General features: G+C 49.0%; 1 protein-coding gene across 11 annotated transcripts in view; it reads left to right on the top strand.

The window, feature by feature from the left end:
- Gas7 (growth arrest specific 7) overlaps window positions 1-19213 on the top strand; it is a 225233-nt gene that overhangs the window by 160177 nt on the left and 45843 nt on the right. For all 11 annotated transcript variants that reach the window (XM_050162660.1, XM_050162667.1, XM_050162670.1 and 8 more), the window contains one exon: window positions 10900-10980. In XM_050162660.1, coding sequence (XP_050018617.1) covers window positions 10900-10980 — 81 coding nt within the window. The remainder of the gene's footprint in view (window positions 1-10899; window positions 10981-19213) is intronic.

Here is a 19213-nt window from a genome sequence, read left to right as displayed (position 1 = left end):
CTACCTACCTACCTACCTTCCCACCTTACTACCTATCTATCTATCTATCTATCTATCTATCTATCTATCTATCTATCTTTGAGACAGGGTCTGGCTGTGTAGTGCACTCTGGGTTTATACTCAAGAGCCGCTTGTAACAGCCTCTGAATTCTGATACTTCAGGAATGAGGCAGCATGGGAGTTCTTAGAGAAAGATCTCCATTATATATAGCAAGTGGTTTTAATATTTATGACATTCCATAATTCTGGTGAGGATTTTTCTTCTTTTATTTCATATGTATGTTGTACAGTGGGTATGTGTGCATGCCTGTTGGCACGTGTTTGAACACATGTTTGTAAAGGTGAGCATGAATATGAGTGCGTATGGAGGCCCGAGGCTGTCATCAGGGGTATTTCTTGATTGTTCTTTCACCTCGTTCTTTGAGGCAGGGTCTTCCAGTTAAACCCAGTGCTAGTGCCAGGGGTCCCCTGGTTCCACCTTCTGAACTGGGACTACAGCCAAGCTGCTATGCCCACCTGGAATTTCCGTGAGTTCTGGGGACCCAGACTCTTCTTGCTTGTGTGGTAAGCACCTCAATCACTGAGCCCTCTCCACTGCCCTGACTGAGATATTTTAACTTAATTTGTATATGTAGATTAGTTGACTTTTTATGATTTCTTCTCTTTGATGCTGTAGTCTAAAAGACACACACACAATGCAGTGATATTTCTTCTAGGTCTTTCCATCACTTCTGGATTGTTCCCTCCACCCTTAAAAGTTTTAAGGAAATTATGGAAATTAATTTCAAAAGATGTATGAGAAATAGCTTTCTATTTCCTATTGATCAAACAACATTGGCCAATTAGCTCTTGCCACAACCCTGGGAAGCATCTGTTGACTCTGTGATGGATCGGTTCTGTCTGCACGACTCTGGTGTCCTTTCCGTTGCCTGTCTTCTTTATTCCTAGGCTGGCACAATGCAGATTTTCCACCGCCCTTAAGTATTTCACTTCTTCACTTTAAGAAAGTGCTCAGGAGTAGCACACTGGAAATTCTAGAGTCACTACCCATGAACACCGGGGAAGTTGTCAAACAAAATGAGGGTTACTTGGCAGAAACGCCATGATATTATGACCCTTTCTGGGATTGCTAATGTATGGGTTGTATATACAGTGTGAATCCACTGGGCATAGGACTGATTTGGCCCTGGATGAGACAGAAGGTTTAGTATGTGATTGCATCATGCTACTTAACACAGCTCGCAGTTTTAAACCTATGGTTTGTTAATTTTTGGAGTTTTCTATTTAGCATTTTTAGGCATGGTTGGCCTGAGGTATATGAAGTCATCGTGAGTAAAACCATACACAAAAGGAGGAGGGGTGTACTGAGAAAATAATCTTTTCATCTGGATTCCAGTTTCAGGATGAGTTCTTGGGGTGTTCTGTCAACAATTCCTGTACATAAAGAAGCACACACCTTTGCTCATGCCTTCTCGTGATGGTGGCGCCTTTTGTATTCACAGCCATGCACTTTCCATATCAGTGCAGCGGACTGACCTCACTCACAACATGGAATGCCATTCTATCAGTACCTAATTATTCCTTGTCGGTGGACACTGGGGGTGCATTGCAGAGCTGTTCTGCTCTAGGGGAAGAACATCTAGAACCTAGAACTGTTGTTTGGTCAAAAGGAATTCTGACGGGCACCTCCAAACCATCTTTCCAGAAGAGTCAGCCCTCTCCCCAGCACCTCTTCTTCAGATCTGCATTAAGAGTGCTCACTCTAGAATGATCTCACTTATCCCGTGAATGGAACTGTGATGTTTGTTAGTCTAGTTTATGTCTCTCCAATTCTGAGGGAGATTAATAAGTTTTCGTATTTACTGGTCTTTATACCTTATACTTTTCTGTAACTACCCATATATGTCTTTTGCTCTTTCATTCATGTATTCATTTTACATACAGTGAGTATTTGGGGGTTCCCTAAATTTCCCTATACTTCTACCATGTATCTCACCTGATCTTGTCTTACCCACCCCGTAGGGCTTGTCTGGTCCTGCCAGTGATGGGATTCCATGATGTTTACCATGTCCTCCCTGGGTTTTCCCCACGGCTGACTCATCACTGAGATTGCCTGGGGTCCAGTTCCACTGACTAAACCCAATATCCAGCCTCGGAGCCTAAGAGTCAGAACTTCACACTAAGAGTGATTTCTAATGTAGAACTGGCTCCAGGAAATGAGCCTGGAGTGCTGGGTACCACACTTAGGCTCTGAATTGGGATAATCAGGCTTGGGATTAGATAAGGTTTTCTCCTTGGCATCTGCCTCCAATTTTCTCAGCCGTAGTATGGGGCCTAATAGCCATGAGCTGCCAGTTGGCTGAATGCACCTCTTGGCTCAATGGCAAGGCATGCTTTTCCCACACTGCACTCAGCCCTCACGACCCTTCCTTAAAGAAGGGCAGGCAAGCCCCTGTTAAATGCTCTCGGGATCCCTCAGGGTTTATGTAGGTCTGCACATCCTGCACATCTCCAAACCGCCATGCTGCCTGTGGCAGTTCAAAGCTGGATGTGTCAAAGTGGTAGAGGAGCCGCTGAGTTGCCCAGCTGTTGTCCTTAACCTCTTTCTTCAGCAAAATGAACACAAATCTCCATCCCTGTGAACCCCAGAGTTGTTACAAAGATCTTGTGAGCTGCAGGGTGGTGGAAAAGACGCTAAAGACATTTCTAGCTCACTAAGAGATACCGCAACAGCTCAGCCATGCTAAAGGAAGTGTCCTAACTCATCTTCATTCCTGGTGTGGTAAGAGGGACCCTTCCTCACCTCTTCCTCTGGGAGATGCTTTCCATGACGAGATGAAAACAAAGATGGGGGCAGTGAGGCAGAGGCTCGGCATCTGGAAGGGATGGGGGGCAGAAGAGGGACCACAGTTCTAGACATGGTTCTTGTCCCCTGAAGCTCACAGTTGGTCAGGAGCAGCAGAATTCTGTGCACCCTCCTGGATCCATTTGGAGATGCCAGGACCCTGCCAGATGGAAGCACATGTGCTTCTCTCAACATCTGCCTGGGACAAAGCTCAGGATCTGGAAGGACTGGTCCTGCAGTTCTTGCTGTGCAGAGGCCAGCGGGATGATACTAGAGAGAACTGTTTGTGTTTTTCTATTTGCTAAAGGTCTGTTCCTGCAAGCAGGACCCGACACCTGCATGGGAACAGGACGGGATTACTGTGATCTGGCACGTGAACAACCAGAGTGAAGCTTCCCAAGTAGAGATCTCTCTATTGCGTTGCCATTAGATAGTTCAGGAACGATCTGTAAGCCCCCTAATACACATCTTTCATGTCTTTCCTTAAACATCCCTTTCTTACAAGGCTTTCCTTGATCACTGTATTAACATAAAGGGAGGGAAGGCCTGGTTTAGTTCTTGACCTCTGAGGTATGCATCCGTCCGTCCCTCATGGCAGGGCAGCCTATAGCATGGCCAACAGGAAGCAGAGAAAGTAAAGACAGGGAAGGTGTGGTGTGCATATGTGTGTTTGCATACATATGGGCACATGCATGTGGAAGGGTACATGTACACATATATGCATGCCTGCAGAGGCCAAGGTTGAAGTTGGGAATCATTTTTCTTCTCCCTTATTCATTGAGACTGGGTCCTTCAATCAAACCCAGAGCTGGCTGATGGGACTAGTTTAGCCAGCCAGCTTGCAGTGTGGATCCTGTCTCCACCTGCTGAGGCTGAATAGACAGACAGGATTGCATGTCCCTCCTAGATCTGAACTCCATTCTCTTGCTTGCAGGCAAGTGCTTAACCACTGGGCCATTTCCCTAATCCCCTTGTTTTACTGTCTTTATGATGAACCAACCGAAGCCTAATACAATGTGTCTCCTGGCACAACTTCCTCCCCCAACCCTACAAAAAAAGAGTTTTCATTAGTGCAAATTTCCACACACAATACACACACACACACACACACACACACACACACTGTGAGAGATGAAGAGAAGAGAGAGAGATTTTCCAACTTCACAGCAGGTTTATGAGGGTATTAAATCCATTGGTGATGACAGTGCATTTAGTAGGACATAACCCCATCATAAGGTTGAGGTGCACATTTAGACATACTTATTTAAAGTTGCAAAATAGGGTATTTATTTATTTTTGGTTTCTTTTGAGGCAGGATTTCATTTTGTAGCCTTAGCTAGCCCAGAACTTGCTATGTAGTCCAGGCTGGCCTTGAACTCATGGAGATCCACCTGTCTGCCTCTGCCAAGTGCTGGGATTAAAGGCCTGCATCACCATACCTGGCAAAATAGAAGATTTTAACAATCCTAAAAGTAGAAAGAGACATCATGATCAGTAGAATTTAGGCCAAAGGTGGGGGGGGGAAGGTTATTCTGTTGTTTTCTCTGCAGTGACAGAGCAATCTCAGACACAATGAGCCCTCACCTCTATGTTTTGTGAGTGATACCAATTATTATATTAATTTGGGGGATGGTTCTCCACCGGAGTGGTTAAGCAGTTAAATAGCAACACTTTGCTGCAGCTTGAGGTCCCAAGCACAGAGCTCAGACTTGACAAGCACAGCTGGGAGATGATGGCCCTGGGTGCCACAGTCTCAGAGAGGCCTTGTCTTATGGTGGCCTCGGTCTCCTTCATTCCAAATGAAACGAGAGCATTTGTCTCAGGTGTTGTATGACCATTGGGGGAGACCCCAGATGTCACCAGGCACAGCTGTTCGGAGAGAAGATCTCTCTTGTTCAGAGGCTGGGATTGGCACTTAAGGCTCACTTCATTTAAGAGGCCATTAGGTGTTAGGAAACCAGAGACTCCTAACGAGAAGATTATGAATGGCCAGGGTTGTAGTGCACACAGGTGCAGGGGAGGAGACCCGGAATGGCTGCTGGTTTCTGCATTCTGGGGCTGCAAACCCACATCCTGGGGGAAGTGGTGGTTGCAGATCCAACATCTGACACTCAGTGGACAGAAGATGTCCTGGGGCAGGGCATCAGGGCTCTTGCAACTCCCGGGGCTCTTACATTCCTGGTTAGTGCCAGGGACAACCAAGGAGCTGGGCGACTTGAGTGTTGCTGCTCCTGCCTAAGGAGGGACCAGGGCTAGAAAGGGAGATCTTGGTGCTCCCATCTGCCTAAGCCTGGTCACGTACCAGGCAGACCCTCTTTGAAGGGAAAAGCCACTGTTGACCACTGAACAAAGGGCAAAGAGAATGCGAGAAGCACCAAGCAGGGGCTGGGGATGTGGCTCATTTGGTACAGTGCTTGCCCAGCCAGCGTGCACCCAGTCCTGGGACGGGTTCCCAGCACTACATAGATTGATCATGGTGGCATGTACAAATAATCCCAGCATTCAGGAGGAAGAGGCAGAACGATCAGAAATTCAAGGTCATTTGAGACTACATAGTGAGTATGAGGTCAACCTGGGCTACGTGGGACCTTGTTTCAAGGCGGAAAAATCCTAAAGAAAGAGAAAGGAATAAAGAGGCAGACAGGGGAGGATGTCAGAGCTTCAGAGCTTGCTCCTGCTGGCTGGCATCTGTTATTTCACCTAAGGTCTCTGAGGGCAGAAGAAAGCCACCACAGGGGCCTGAAAATGAGCTAAGCCACTGGGCAGGGCAGGGGAGTGCGATGAGAACCACTTGATGCAAGGGCTTGTAGATGGACCCATGGCTAACACTCAGGACCAGTTGGGAGGTCCAGGGGTACCTGTTGTTTCCCTGGTGGAGGTGTGTGCCCCAATGCAGGCAGTCTTAGTCTTAGCAAGGGGAGCAAAAGCCTAGAGGTGACAATTTCAAAGTAGTAGCTCCTGCCTCACTCCCTGTCTTACCCTTTTAATCATCATTATTGTATTAAAGAACAGGCACACTTGTGCTTGGAGAGCTGCAATCACATGGATTTCAACTTTTCTACTGTGCTCTCTTCTAAGTTTTGTTCTCCTAAGGCCAGACCCTGTAGGCTACTGAGGAATCAATTCATGGCTCATGGCATAACCAGAAAACAACAAGCGCCCCGAGCCGGCTTCATCCATGGCCAGTTGTTTTTGTATGTCTGACTTCCCTGGGTTCAGTGGTTGACGTCTAAAGGGGTGGTTGTCATTAGCAGAGTTTGTTCTGTGGGAATTGGGTTGGGTGGGAAAAGTGTCCTTGGGGAATGGTTCGCTCCTTCCATTCTGACCTCACTGCAACTTACACACAGTGTCCAGGGCCCTTGTAACAGCAGCTCAGATCCAGTCTGGGCAGTTACCTGGAGTGACAAGGGTGTCCTAGCAATGGAAGCCAGGAGAATGCAGGAAAGCCTTGATCTGGGCTCCTTCGGCTCTCAATCACCTCTTCTGTATTGCTTGGAGTAGGCCAGAGAAACTAGTCACTACAAGTAGAATAGTGTCTTCATTGCAGACGACCTCTGGGTGGTGTCACCTGTAGGACTGGGCCTGCTGTTGGTGTGATCATGCTGCCAGAGCCTTGGTGTGCTGCCCAGATGCCCTGGCCTCTCCAGATGATCTGGCTCCATTCCATTACTGCTCCAGGCTTGAAATTGTCATCAGGTTTTGCATAGGTCAGATCTGGCTAAACCCAGGAGACAGACTGGGTTGTAGCTTCAGACAGAGGCCCTGCTCTGCTCTTGCCGAAGTCCAGCTAAAGACTAGAATGGAAGGATATAGCACTTCCAGGGGACTGGGAGTGACCCAAAGCAGAGAGTGCAGGGACAGAAACCTTGACCGGGAGCCTCTAGGAGAGCAAATTTCTATCTGCATGCCAGCTTCTCTCTGTGACTTTCAAGACACTTCCAACAGCCTCCTGAGCTACCGGATACCCTAGCCCAGTGGCTCTCAACCTTCCTAATGCTACAATACTTTAATATAGTTCCTCACGTTGTAGGGGCCCCCAAACATAAAATTATTTTGTTGCTACTTAATAACTATAATTTTGCTACTACTATGAATTATAATATAATATCTAATAGGCAGGATATCTGATATGAGGCCCGCAAAGAGGTTGCAACCTCCCCTCTAGTCTTTCCCCACAGCCTTCCTTGGAGGGAGCCAGCAGTGACTACAGTTACTTAGGCTCTGCTTTTGTCTCCCCTGCTTGTTCGTGGCTTGTGTTCGCCGGTACCAGAAGGACCGTTATTTGAGGGCCAGAGCTAGGACCCTGTGGTAGGCAGAAGATGAAATAACGGAATTTGTACATCAGCTGGAGATAGGAGCGGGTAAGGTGTTCTTCCTTCTAAAATAAGGTCAGTGGCCTCAGCCACCAAAGGAACCGAGTCAGTAGCACAAACAAATGGGACACAGTTCTCCGGGGACTTTCCCTGGGTTTAGGTGGAATGGGTTTATCCCTAGACAGCTGAGGAGCACACCAGGTGGGGGCTGCTAGCATACTGTCACTCTGTTGAGGCCTGCTGACTGATGAGGGACCATGCGTGAGGAGTGACCAACCAAGGGCTGGATTTGTGTGCCGCGTTCTGCCCTGGCTCAAGTTCCTGGACAAATCTGAGGCAGATGTTTGTGCAGAAGAGACAGCAGGGAGGGTTCTGGGGAGGCAGGCGCCCTGGGGCAGGCGGCAGACAATCAGTACTGTGATGCTGAAAGCCCTCTGCAGTCCTGGGGGAGGAGGCACCTCGGAATGTTTGCTGAACCTTTGACTCCCCCACACTGACTCATGTCTACATGTGCACCTCTGTTTCCCGCTCACCCCAGCATCACGTTGGGTGAGCCAGCATCCCGAGAGGAATTCACTGGTGAGCAGCTGCAGAGATGGGGAGCCAAGTTGCCATACCCACTCTGGTGGTGTTTGTTTGTTTTTGTTTTAAATCTGGCCTAGAGAATGGAAGCAATCTTGGAAGTCTGCATGGCAGAGGAGGCACTTGAGACTTCCTATATAAGCAAGGTGGTGATTTCGAGGCACAGGGACAGGACAGAGAGTAGTAGAGGCATGTTCAGGAGCCAGCAGGGTGGGCTAACAGGGCCTGCTAAGAAGACGGTCTGGACAGACAGACAAGGGATGGAATGCTGGTGCAGCTTGCTGGGAGAATTGGATTGTCCTCTGTCACCTTTGTACCTGGGTGGGAAGGGATTTTCACAAGTGAGTAACTCAAGGCAAGCGCCAGGTTCTGGGCCTGCAGTCTGCTAGCCCTGGGGCTGGGACAGAGGTGGGAGAGCCAAGAGGTAGGGAGGTCATATCCTGTCGGGAGAGGCAAGGACACAGTGACCCACTGATGGGAGGAGAGTTTCAGGCCCAGAGCAGCTGTTGAGGGGAAGCGGAGTAGGGTGGGGCAGGTGGGGCAGGTGGTTTCTGTTTGTGGATCTTGGGTTGGGGAAGCCAGGAGGCCAGGACTGCAGGGCTGACCCCAGCTGTTGCTGTAGACTCCGGTAGCAGTTTGCTTCCAAGCAGGCTGACCACAGGCAGATGGAAGGAGAGCCCTCCTTTTAGAGGAGCTAGGTTAGAGGCATGTCTGCTTCCTAAGGAAGCTCCTGCAGCACCTTTTTTTTGTGGAACCCAGAACCTCATATGCTAAGCCTGAGTCCTACCACTACCTAGCCTCTCCTTGTTCAAGGATGCCCCTCCTCCCTCTTTAGCTGGTCTTCTCCACTGGTGTGCTTCTCTCTGTTGAAGAAGGAAGGACCACGTAACCATGCTAAGTCAACTCTCCAAAGCCCTTAATTCATGCTCCCTAAAACACAGACACAGTTTTAAGACTGCCCATCAAGACTGGAGGCAAGAGTACTTGTCGCTGGTGTGGCTAACCTGGGGTTCCACAGAAGTTGAGGTGGAAACCGAGGGAGAACCCAAGTTGGATTCGCAGTCAGGGATAGCCAGAAAAGGGGAGTTGCTTTTGTTTTCATCGTCTGAAACAATGAACTTTTCAGCGATAGAAGTTATTATTGGATTATGTTATATCTGTCCGTATTTGGTTTAATTTTAGCAATGAACTTGTGACCGAAGCGTGGCAGTGTAACAGTGCCTCCCTTGAGTGCTGATGCTGTTGTGAAATTCACTTTGCACAAGGATACAGAAGGGGAAACCGAAGCCCTGAGTGCTGAGGAATCCGCTCAGATTGTACTGGTCACCAGTGGCAGAGCAGGCGTGCAGACCCCGTCACTTGCTACTGTCATGACCCCAGGGATGCCCAGCCCCTAGAGTGATCTGAAAAGGGAATCTCACGAAGAGAGCTCAGGGAGCTTAGAGAGTGCAGGGAGCTTATGTTCTCTTTCAAAGAGGGACATGCAGCTGGCAGCTGCTGGTGGTGGCATACATCTATAATCTGTCACTCTGAAGACTGAGACAGGAGGATCACTGCAAGTCTGAGGCTAGACTAGACAAGGCCCTCAAAAAAACTACCAAAAGATCCCCCAAACGACAAAAAAAAACCCTATGCACAGTAAACAAGTGGACACATGTGTACCAAACTGTAGGGAATGCCATCCTCTGGGAGTGGGATTATGGGTAATGCTTGTTTCTTCCAAACATTCTCCTGCATTCTCAAAATATGTAAGTGAGAAAGGGTTTTATTTGTTTGTGTCCAGATAGAGCCTCACTAAATTGTCCAGGATTGCCTTGAGCTCACACTATGGCCCAAGTTTTAAAATACACTTTATTACAATTATTTAGTGTGTGTGTGTGTGTGTGTGTGTGTGTGTGTTGTTTCCATCTATCGCTCAGGTTCCAGGGATCAAATTCAGGTCACCAGGCTTGGCAGCAAGTGCCTTACCTGCTAAACCATCTTGCCAAGCCCTTGCTTTAAACTTTTGATTCTCTTGCCTCAGCTTCCCCAGTGCTGGGATGGCAGACTGTGAGCCACCACACCTGGCTAAAGGAAGTCAGTTTGCACCAGGTAGTAACATAGGAGGTCTGTTCACAGCCCTAAGTTCTGGGGGACAGTGATAGAGCTACAGACTTGGTTAATTTCTGATCAGCTGGTATAGCTGAGTCTCAGGACATGTGGCCAGGAAGACCACACAAAACTGTGCTTCAACCAAGACGTAGAACGGGGCTGGGCTTGGGAGCACGTGACTGTCTCTACACTCTGGAGACCAAGGTAGAAGGATCACAAGTCACCCTGCCTACATGATGTCACCATGGAACTAAATACAAAACAAAACCACCTAGCAGGACAGAACAGTTGAGTCTGAAGGTACCTGGGGCTCATCCGTTGGCCAAAGACCATCCTTCTGCAGACCAAGGCTCTTTGCTCTGTGCTTTGGGGTTTGAGGTCACCATGGGCTTTGAGAAGAAACGCCCTGTTTGCAGCTGGGGATTCTGGGACAGAAGCAGAGAGGAGTGACTTGGGGAGTGGGGCACTGTCCTGTTAGGGTTTTTACTGCTGTGAAGAGACACCGTGAGCACAGCGACTCTATAAAGGAAAGCATTTAACTGGGGCTGGCTCACAGTTTCTGAGGTTTAGTCCATTATAGTCTAGTGCTGGTGAAGGAGCTGAGAGTTCTGCGTTTTGATTGACAGGCAGCAGGAAGTGAATGTCACACTAGACCTGGCTGGAGCATTTGAGACCTCAAATCCTATCTTTTAGTAAGGCACTTCCTCCAACAAAGCCACACCCACTCCTACAAGGCCACACCTACTGCAACAAGGCCACACCTCCTAATAGTGCCAGTTCCTATGAGCCTATGAAACCATGTTAATTTCAAACGTACCTCAGGGGGTAGGGAAGAAGATTCTAGCTGGAAGCCACCTTCTCAGGTAGAGAAGGTCCACCAGGTAGAGAAGGCCTTGGCTAAGATGCTCTGCCAAGAGGGTGGAGAGTAGGGGTCATGGCAGGAAACAGGCTCCCATGGGGCTGAGGTAAGAAAGGAAGGTGACCTGCTGCCTCTGGCACTCTCTGCTCTGTGTCACTTGGGTACCACTATGGGGTTCTTAAAGTGATCTCATTTTTTCCTTTGTCTAGAGACCACCTGGGAACGGCCCAGCAGTTCTCCTGGGATTTCAGCCAGCCCTGGCCCTCACAGGAGCTCTCTGCCTACAACAGGTAAGGCCCGCTCAGCAGTTTGGGTGTGGGTGGGTTACATACCCACTTTCGTGGGGGTGCTGAGACTGTGGGTCCTGGGTCCTGAAACCTGATGTGGAATCTTGTGGACTGGACCTGGAAATGGTCCAGACCAGATCCCAGAAGCCTGCTTCCAAACATGGTGCTAACGTCCAGGCAGGACTACCTGCAGCTCTGGGCTCATTATGACTGCCGTGCTTAGGAGGATTGGCCGGGAGAGGTCAGAGATCTTTCCAGGTCCAGAACAGAACAGCACCACATAGCTCTCATCAGCACTGAGGAGTGGAAGCTAAAAGAAGGTGGAAATTTGCAGGGGAATTCCTGGACGGAATGTTCTGGAAAGCAAATGGGATTGTGAGGATGTGAGTTGTCTGCTGGGTAGCTGAGTGGTGGTTTGAGGTATACATTCCTCTACTAGGTATGAGAATTGTCTAGAAACATCTTAGGTGACCTCTGGTTTTTAGATGCGAGGAAAGTGACAGGGCTTGCCAGCAGGGAGAGCAGCTTTTGATTCTTCCGGGTTTCCCTCCTTCAGGCAGCCTCCCCTGATTGCTCTGTTTGGAACCCTCTGCTTCTCAGTCTGCATCCCAGTGTGTGGCCTTACTGCATTCAAAGTTCCTCTCCTGTGGAGGTTGTCCTCCCATGGCGTACTGAGGGGAGGGATGGCGCCTCTATGTCTCCACACAGAGCCTGGCTTTGTTGCTGCATCCATTCACAAGCCATCGGTTGCCTAAACACAGAGACTACACACACAGGCTGATCAGTGCCTTGTGCTGTCACCCATTGGGTCTCTCCTCCAGGATGGGGCGCTTGGTGAATGAAGCTGGCTTGAACCTCCACCTAGAAAAATGTCAAGAGCACGCCTCAGCCCAGCATCAAGTGTGCTAGGCCTGTAAAAGATTAAGAATGGTGGAGCCATAGTTAAGAGGGTCAGAAGGGACCTGCTTACACCTCGGGGACCTAGCATGGCATTTCCCGAGTGTAAGGCCATAGAGTACTGCGTAACCAGCACTCTGGCAAAGAGGCTCCGCGGTCAGGCTCTCTGTGGAGGTTTGGTGGACACAGCCTGTTCTGAAAGGGACCGGATGCAGCAGCACACTTTAGAGGGACTCGCACTGTGTTCAGTCACAGCACATCCTGTTCTTGCCAGCCTGTCGGATCTCAACTCTGAGAGACTTTGCTGTCGAGGTGGGACTACCACTGGGGGAAGGTCCCACAGGCATCTTCTAGGAAAAGTCCAGAGGTCTCACTGAATGTCCCACAGGGCAGAGAAGAGGGCCACAGCAAAGACTCCTGAGCTTACAGCAGCACAGCGGGAATTAAGAAACCAGTCTCAGTCTTACTGGAGTCTCTGAGCCATGTCCTGTGGTAACAGGGAGGAATATCAGGCAGGGAGACTCTGTCTTGGCTTCTAAGGCCCACTCTTTGGTTTCACACCCGTTGTAGTGTGGGAGCATATCAGTGTATCAAATACCGAAGAGTATATTCCAATGGGGGCGGGGAGTAAAGCTTTCCCCCTCCCTTAGTGGGATTTAAAGTCTAAGTGTGCCTACTTTCAGTGTCAGCTTTACTTTGTGAGATTATAACTTGTTCCCTGGGGTCTCAGCCATGCTGCTTCCCCCACCGGGCCTCTTTTTCACCATTCATATATTGGGAGCCCTGAAGATGACCATGGCAGAGGGCCTGACCTAGCTTCATGACTCTGATAATGTCACTATGGAGCACAAAGATACGTCAGCCGTCCATCTACTGTCTACCTCCCTCCTACCCTTCCCTTACATCCCCTGTCCACCTCCCACCCGTCTCTCCACCCTTGCTCTGATCTCATTCTGCTGCTGTGGTAAACACTTATCAAAAATGATTTAAGGGGGGGACAAGGTTTATTTCAGCTTTAGGTCATAGTCCATTCCCAAGGGAAGTCAGCGCAGGAGCTCAAACAAGAAGTTGAAATAGAAACCTTGGAAGAACTCTGTTGGCTGACTTGCTCCCTGGCTTATGATTAGCTGGCTTTCTTATACAGCCCTGAACCACCTGCCTAGGAATGGTGCCTCCCACAGTGGGCTGGGCTCTTCTGCACCAATCAATAACCAAGACAAGCCCCCACAAGCCATGCCTGCATGCCAATCTGATCAATAACCAAGACAAGCCCCCACAAGCCGTGCCTACATGCCAATCTGATCAATAACCAAGACAAGCCCCCACAAGCCGTGCCTACATGCCAATCTGACCAGGGCAATTCCTCGATTGAGGTTTTCCTCTCAGATGACACTAGGCTGTGTCAAGGTAACATTTAGAGCTGACTAGAGCAATCCTCTCTCTCCCAGCCATCACCCTCCTTCTCTCCATCTCCCATCCTTTATACCATCATCTTCTCTTTGCTCCTTCTCGGTATCCTCCCCCTTTTTCACCCTCTTCCATTTTCTACCCTCCATCATCCCACCACCGTCCCTTCACCCACTTCCATTTATTCTCTGCCTATCCTCCTCCTAACCCTCATTCCCCTTCCTAACCCCCACTCTCTACCTTCAATCCTTCCTCCACTCTCCATCTTCCTGCCATCTTCCTGCTCCATCTACTCTCCTCCCTTCCTTCATCCACCCTCTATCCTTCTTCCATCCTCCTCCATCCGTTCTCCATCCTCCTTGTGTCCTCCATCATCTCTCCACTAACCCTCCATCCTCATGCACCATTCGAGCGATAGCAGGGTCTGGTTATGCTGTTGTCTTCTTTCCTTATATTTGAATCCAAGTCTCCTAAGTGAGGAGTGAAGTAGTGGCCACTCTATTTCTCTCTAGGGGATCACAAGGCACAAGGTTTTTGGTTGGTTGGTTGGTTGGTTGGTTGGTTGGTTGGTTGCTGTTTTTCTAGCTCTTCTTCTCATTTTAGTTTAGCAGAGATTAGACTTTATTATGGGAAGAGAAACAAACACAGGAAGGAACCTGAGGTTGCTTTAGAGCTGGACCGAATCCTTAGGCTCCTGGGGTTGTAGTCTCTTGTTATGGAGACTCTACAGAACCTGGATCTCAGTGCTTTCTGTTTTTTTTTGTTTCTGTGAAAGTCACAGTGGTTGTGTATCAACTTCTTTAATTTTTTATTATTTTATTTAGTGTGTGTGTGTGTGTCTATAAAGTATGAGTGCCAGTGTATGTGCCATGTCAGAGGTCATGGGACAGCTTTGAGGGGGTTGGTTCTCTCCTTCCACTGTGGCACCCAGAAATCATAATTATATTGCCAGGCTTGGTAAACAAGTGTGTTTACCCACTGTGCCATCTTGTGGACCTTGTCAGCCCCCTTCATCACTAAATCTGCCACTGTTTCCCATTCCCAGGGAATAGACAGACATCCTGGGGGACTCGAACAAGCAAGCACAGAGGAAGTAGGCCAGGCGATCCCTGCACGCTCTAACACGGAGTGAAAGTGGAGCAAGGTGACAGTGACTGAGACCTCAGTGAAGAAGTGACATTCGGGACAAGATTTAGGGACAGGATTTAGGATAAGGTAGGGTTGAAGAGGAGTGGCAGAGGCAGTGAGCTTGACCAGGAACTACCAGGTCAGAGGTCCCTAAGGCAGGAACAGCTCCAGTCATATCAGTGGGCTTTAAAACAGAATCTGGGGGAGGGGGCTGGGCAGGAGGGAGGTGGGGACCGGGTCTGCCAAGCAAAGTGAACCGAAAGAGGAATGCACTAATTTTCATGTTGCACGTGGAGGTGGAAAGGAGGGAAAAGCACATGGGTGAGCAATACTGACTTCATGAGCAGCTGCCAGGCTGTGCTAGCTCTGTGCTTATGTTAGTAGTGGTGAGGTTTTACACTGTGTGTGCGCATGTGCATGCGTGTGTGTGTGTGTGTGTGTGTGTGTGTGTGTGTGTGTGTGTGTATGTCCAGGCAATGAAGAAAACCAAGTCAACTTTCCTGACCACAGACCACAGACATCCCCCGGCCCCTCCTGAAGGAAAACATGAGACTCTAAACAATGACGGCAAACTACAGATTAAACCCCACTAAGCTGCACAGGGGTGGGTGGGGTTGAAAAGCTCAGCTTTAATTCCAGGGGCCCTCCTGCCTTCCACAGGTCTTCAGGCTCAGGGTAGGGATGGTTCATTCCTCTCACAATTAACCAAGTCAGCCAGGGTTCCGGCTGGGGAGGAGAGATCTAGATATATACCTGAGCCCTCAGAACACATTCTTCTTTTGAAATGTTGGGTGATATTTATGGTGACTACTGGGCCGGGGACCTGGCCTACATTGCCTCTTTTAACAACACCAGAGCTGAGGAACCCTGTCGTTTCAGCGGCTTTACTAGGGCCGCCTGCTGCCAGGCTTTCTAAATGAAAAGCCATTCAGACCACAACAGAACTCCTGAGAGCATTTCAGTAACGGCTGGAAACATCAAAGCCCCTCTCTGGGCTGGTTTAGCGTGTATTGTGGAAGGGTTGATTTGTGGAGAGAGAGAGAGAGAGAGAGATCGTACCAGGTACGGGGCAGGGAACCGGAGTAAGGAGTGGCGTTCTTTGAGTGCTGTTCCTGAGTCTCTTGAAGAATAAGGGACCACAGAGAGCAGCGCTGTCCCTCCCTGTAGGGCTTAGGGGGCCATGAACACAATCTGTAGCTTGTCCTCAATACTGAGACCACAGGCCATTTGCGCTCCTCCTATGTCTTGTACGCCCAAGAAACTGGAATTTTTAACTTGCTTTAATTTAATAACTCTAAAAATATTTGGGGACAGGTTTATGCTTATAAGCAAGTAGAAAAAAAAATAGCACAGAAAGTCCCCGTACAGCCTTTCTTTTCTAATTAAATTTTGGGGAAAATGATGTTAGCACTGGGGATGGGACCCAGGGCCTCTGTAGGCTAAGCAAGCCCTCTGCCCTGAGCTGCAGTTGAAGGCTGCCCTGCAGGTGGTCCACTCACTCTCCCTACGCATGTCCACTGCGGCCAGAGTCCATTGTCCGAACAGGAAGTGAGTCTCACCTGTTACTCCTAACTGAATGCCAGGCTTTATCAGGACTTGATAAGTTTTCCACGGATGCACTTTTTCTGGTCTAGGGTGCTGCCCTGGAGCTCTGCTGCATTACGATTTTATTTAAATTAGGTTTGCTAAAAAGTTACCTGCAGCCAGTGGATGGTGCATTTAACAGTGCATTTGACCGAGGGAGCTCCTACCTGAGCCTCTGGGCCCCGGGGTGTGCATTGAACTGCTGTTTTGGTTTTGTTTGTTTGTTTGTTAGCTTGCTTGCTTGCTTGCTTTGTTTTGTTTTAAAGATGGAAACACCTATTATTTACTGAGGCTACCCTGATAGAGTGTAGCGGAGGGTGTTTGGGAAAACAAGGTTTAGAACCAGACTTTGCCAGACTTAGGCATTAGGCTAAGTTAGGGGGTCATTCTTAGGTTTCCAGAAGCCCAAAGGGACCTGGGTACAGGGGAGAGGTCCAGGATTTGGGAGGAGCCCAAGGAGTGAGCCTGGAGAATATGCAGCAGGCAGCTCTGTCTTTCTGAGCAAGAGATTTGCAGTGGCTACAAGCCACGGCCTCGTACTCCGCCCTAAGCCTGGAAGCTCTGGATGCTGCCTTCGCATGCAGGAGCAAGACTCTCCAGCATTGCAGATTAGCACGTGGTCAAGCTGAAAGCCTGCTGCACCACCTCAATCATAACTCTGTGTTGCCATCGGGCGAGGAGGCCCTGGTGCTTCCTGTTGGAAAGGGGCTGCACTCCTTTAGGACCTGTGATCCTGGTTGGATAAGCCTCCAGGAAGTTTGAAGAGGTTGATCCCACAGCCTTTTACCCAATCACAGCCGTGGGAAGAAAATACACTGGGAACTTTATCTTTGGGAGCGCAGTCCACATCCTAGACAGCCAAGACAGACCAACTGGCCAGACAGAAGTTTCTGGAATGAAAGGTTATTCTTGTAAAAACTATCCTTCCGAATGGTCCAAGGAAGACTGAATTCTCAGAAGAAGTTGAGTTGAAGAGGCTCCTGCAAGACATGCTGGGACATGCTGGGGGTGGAAGGTACAGAACTATGGCTGCTTACAACTAGGTGCAGACTGCAGAACCGGCTCTAGTGTGCTTCTGCAGCTGCAACTGTGGTTCTCAACAGTGAATTCCATGGGAGCCTGTGTCATTGCCCTAGATGAATCTGTGTGTGTGTGTGTGCACGCGCGCGCTGGACACTTCTGCCCATGATATACATAACACACATAAGTGCGTATAAAAAGTCTCAAAAGTGGTGTTGTGTTACTGCCAGGGAAACACCATATGCCTCAGTATGATTAATGTAGAGGGTGGAGGGATGGATGCATGCATGCATGGATGGATGGTTGGGTGGATGGATGGATGGAGGGAGGGAGGGAGGGAGAGATGGATGGGTGGCTAAATGGATGAATGAATAGATGGATGGATAGATAGATGAATAGATGGTTAGGTAGATAAGTGAATGTATGTATATATGTACATCTGTACATATGGACAAATGTGGAAGGCAGGAATAAGAGCAAATAGATGGATTTCTAGAACAAACAAGCCCCAGAGCTCCCGGGTTTCTTAACCAGGAGGATGAATGACTGCACTCTTTCCATAGAGATGGAAAGTCAGGCGAGAGCCTAAGGAGTAGCATGATGGTGTCCCGGGCTATTCCTTTGCCCCTTTGTTTCCTTAGGCAACAGAACCCTGGGTGCTAGGGCTTGGGAAGAAACTTTTTAGAACAGGAATTGGGGCTGAAAAGAGAAGGCAGAGCTCCCGGGAGGGGGCGTTCCGAGAAGCAGAGGCTGCTGGCTTTGTTCCTCAGTCTCTCTGTGCCCTCTCTCCCTGTGCCACCGCGATCCCCTCACCAACCTCCTTCTCCTTTCTCTCCAAGTGCCTTTCGCCCCTTCTCACTGTTCATCTCTCAAGCCCTCTGTCTGATGGGCCGTGAAGCAGAAGTCAATGTGTGGGTGCCTGCGTTTGCGTTTATTTTTGAAGTTACTGCGGTTACCAGCCAGTTGGAGATTTTCATTCCCTTTTTTAAGTCATAGAAACCCCTGAGTTTGGCATTTTATGCTTTTTTCTTATATCCCCAGCCTGTTCTATGCTCTTTATGGTTGTGTAGTCCTTGATCAGTTTTACTTCCCTCTCAGAGGCTGGAGGACGCCTTGGAAGTCCCTCACTTGGGCTTCATTTATCCTGTGGCCAGTGGCTGGTGAATTAGGAGCCCAGAGGGTGGGGATGCTCGTGGAAAAGGGTCCTGGATCTCATGGGTTTGAACCGTTCTCGTTTTCACTGGTAGGCTTTCTGAACAGTCCTGCCTGGAGTAGAGAGACACGTAACACGATGGGGTCAGGAGAAAACTGCTGTGTGGGGAGAAACGGTTGAATGGAAAATTAGTTTTTCTTCCCAGTAATTGTTTTGACATGAGCAGTAATTAGCCAGCAGTTGACAGGCTAGAACTGAAGGAAGAACAAGGGGCCGGATTAAAGGCAGAGTGCCTGGCATCCGCGGGCTCCTGGCAGGGCAGGGAGCCAAGGGAACCAGATGAGCCCGGGGATCCAGAGCTAGGTGACAGGATGCAGCTTATAGAATGTGATTGGTTGATGGCTGGAGAGGGAGTGAGTGGGGATCGGAAGGGCAGCCTCTGCCCTCAAAAAGCTAGGGAACGACCTGGGCTTATAGGAACCCGCTGATGTCAAAGATAGTGGCGTTGCTACCTACTCAGAGAAAATGCTTGGTTTATCACCAAACTGAGCTATGGTATGTCTCCGTGCTATAAAGGGTCAGAGTGTGCAGGCTGAGAGACCTGCCATATGTTTCTTGGTCTGGGATAATAGCTTATGGCTGGTCATTTCCTTAGAGCTTCAGCACGTTTAGCTCGTAAAACCATCTAGGCCTGGTGCCTTCTAGTAGACATGCACTTTTCAAATGTCTTCTCCTCTCCCCTCCCCTATCCCTGTCCCTCCTCTTCCTCCCCAGTATCTTCTTCTTCTTCCCCTCCCATTGCAAGTGTTCTTGAAGTAATTTTGATAATTTGAATCTTATGGAAGGGTTGGATTTGATTTGTCTACGATTAGAAATCATGGTTTTTTTTTTGTTTTTTGTTTTTTGTTTTTGACAGGGTTTTTCTGTAGTTTTGGAGCCTGTCCTGGAACTAGCTCTTGTAGACCAGGCTGGTTTCGAACTCACAGAGATCCGCCTGCCTCTGTCACCACCGCCCTGCCTAAACCATGTGCTTTTACATTTAAAAAT

This window comes from Alexandromys fortis, unplaced genomic scaffold, assembly GCF_014885135.2.
Source record: "Alexandromys fortis isolate MF-2015 unplaced genomic scaffold, M_Fortis_MF-2015_v1.1 scaffold_84, whole genome shotgun sequence".
NCBI lineage: Eukaryota > Metazoa > Chordata > Mammalia > Rodentia > Cricetidae > Alexandromys > Alexandromys fortis.
This window is presented reverse-complemented; position numbering and strand designations above follow the sequence as displayed.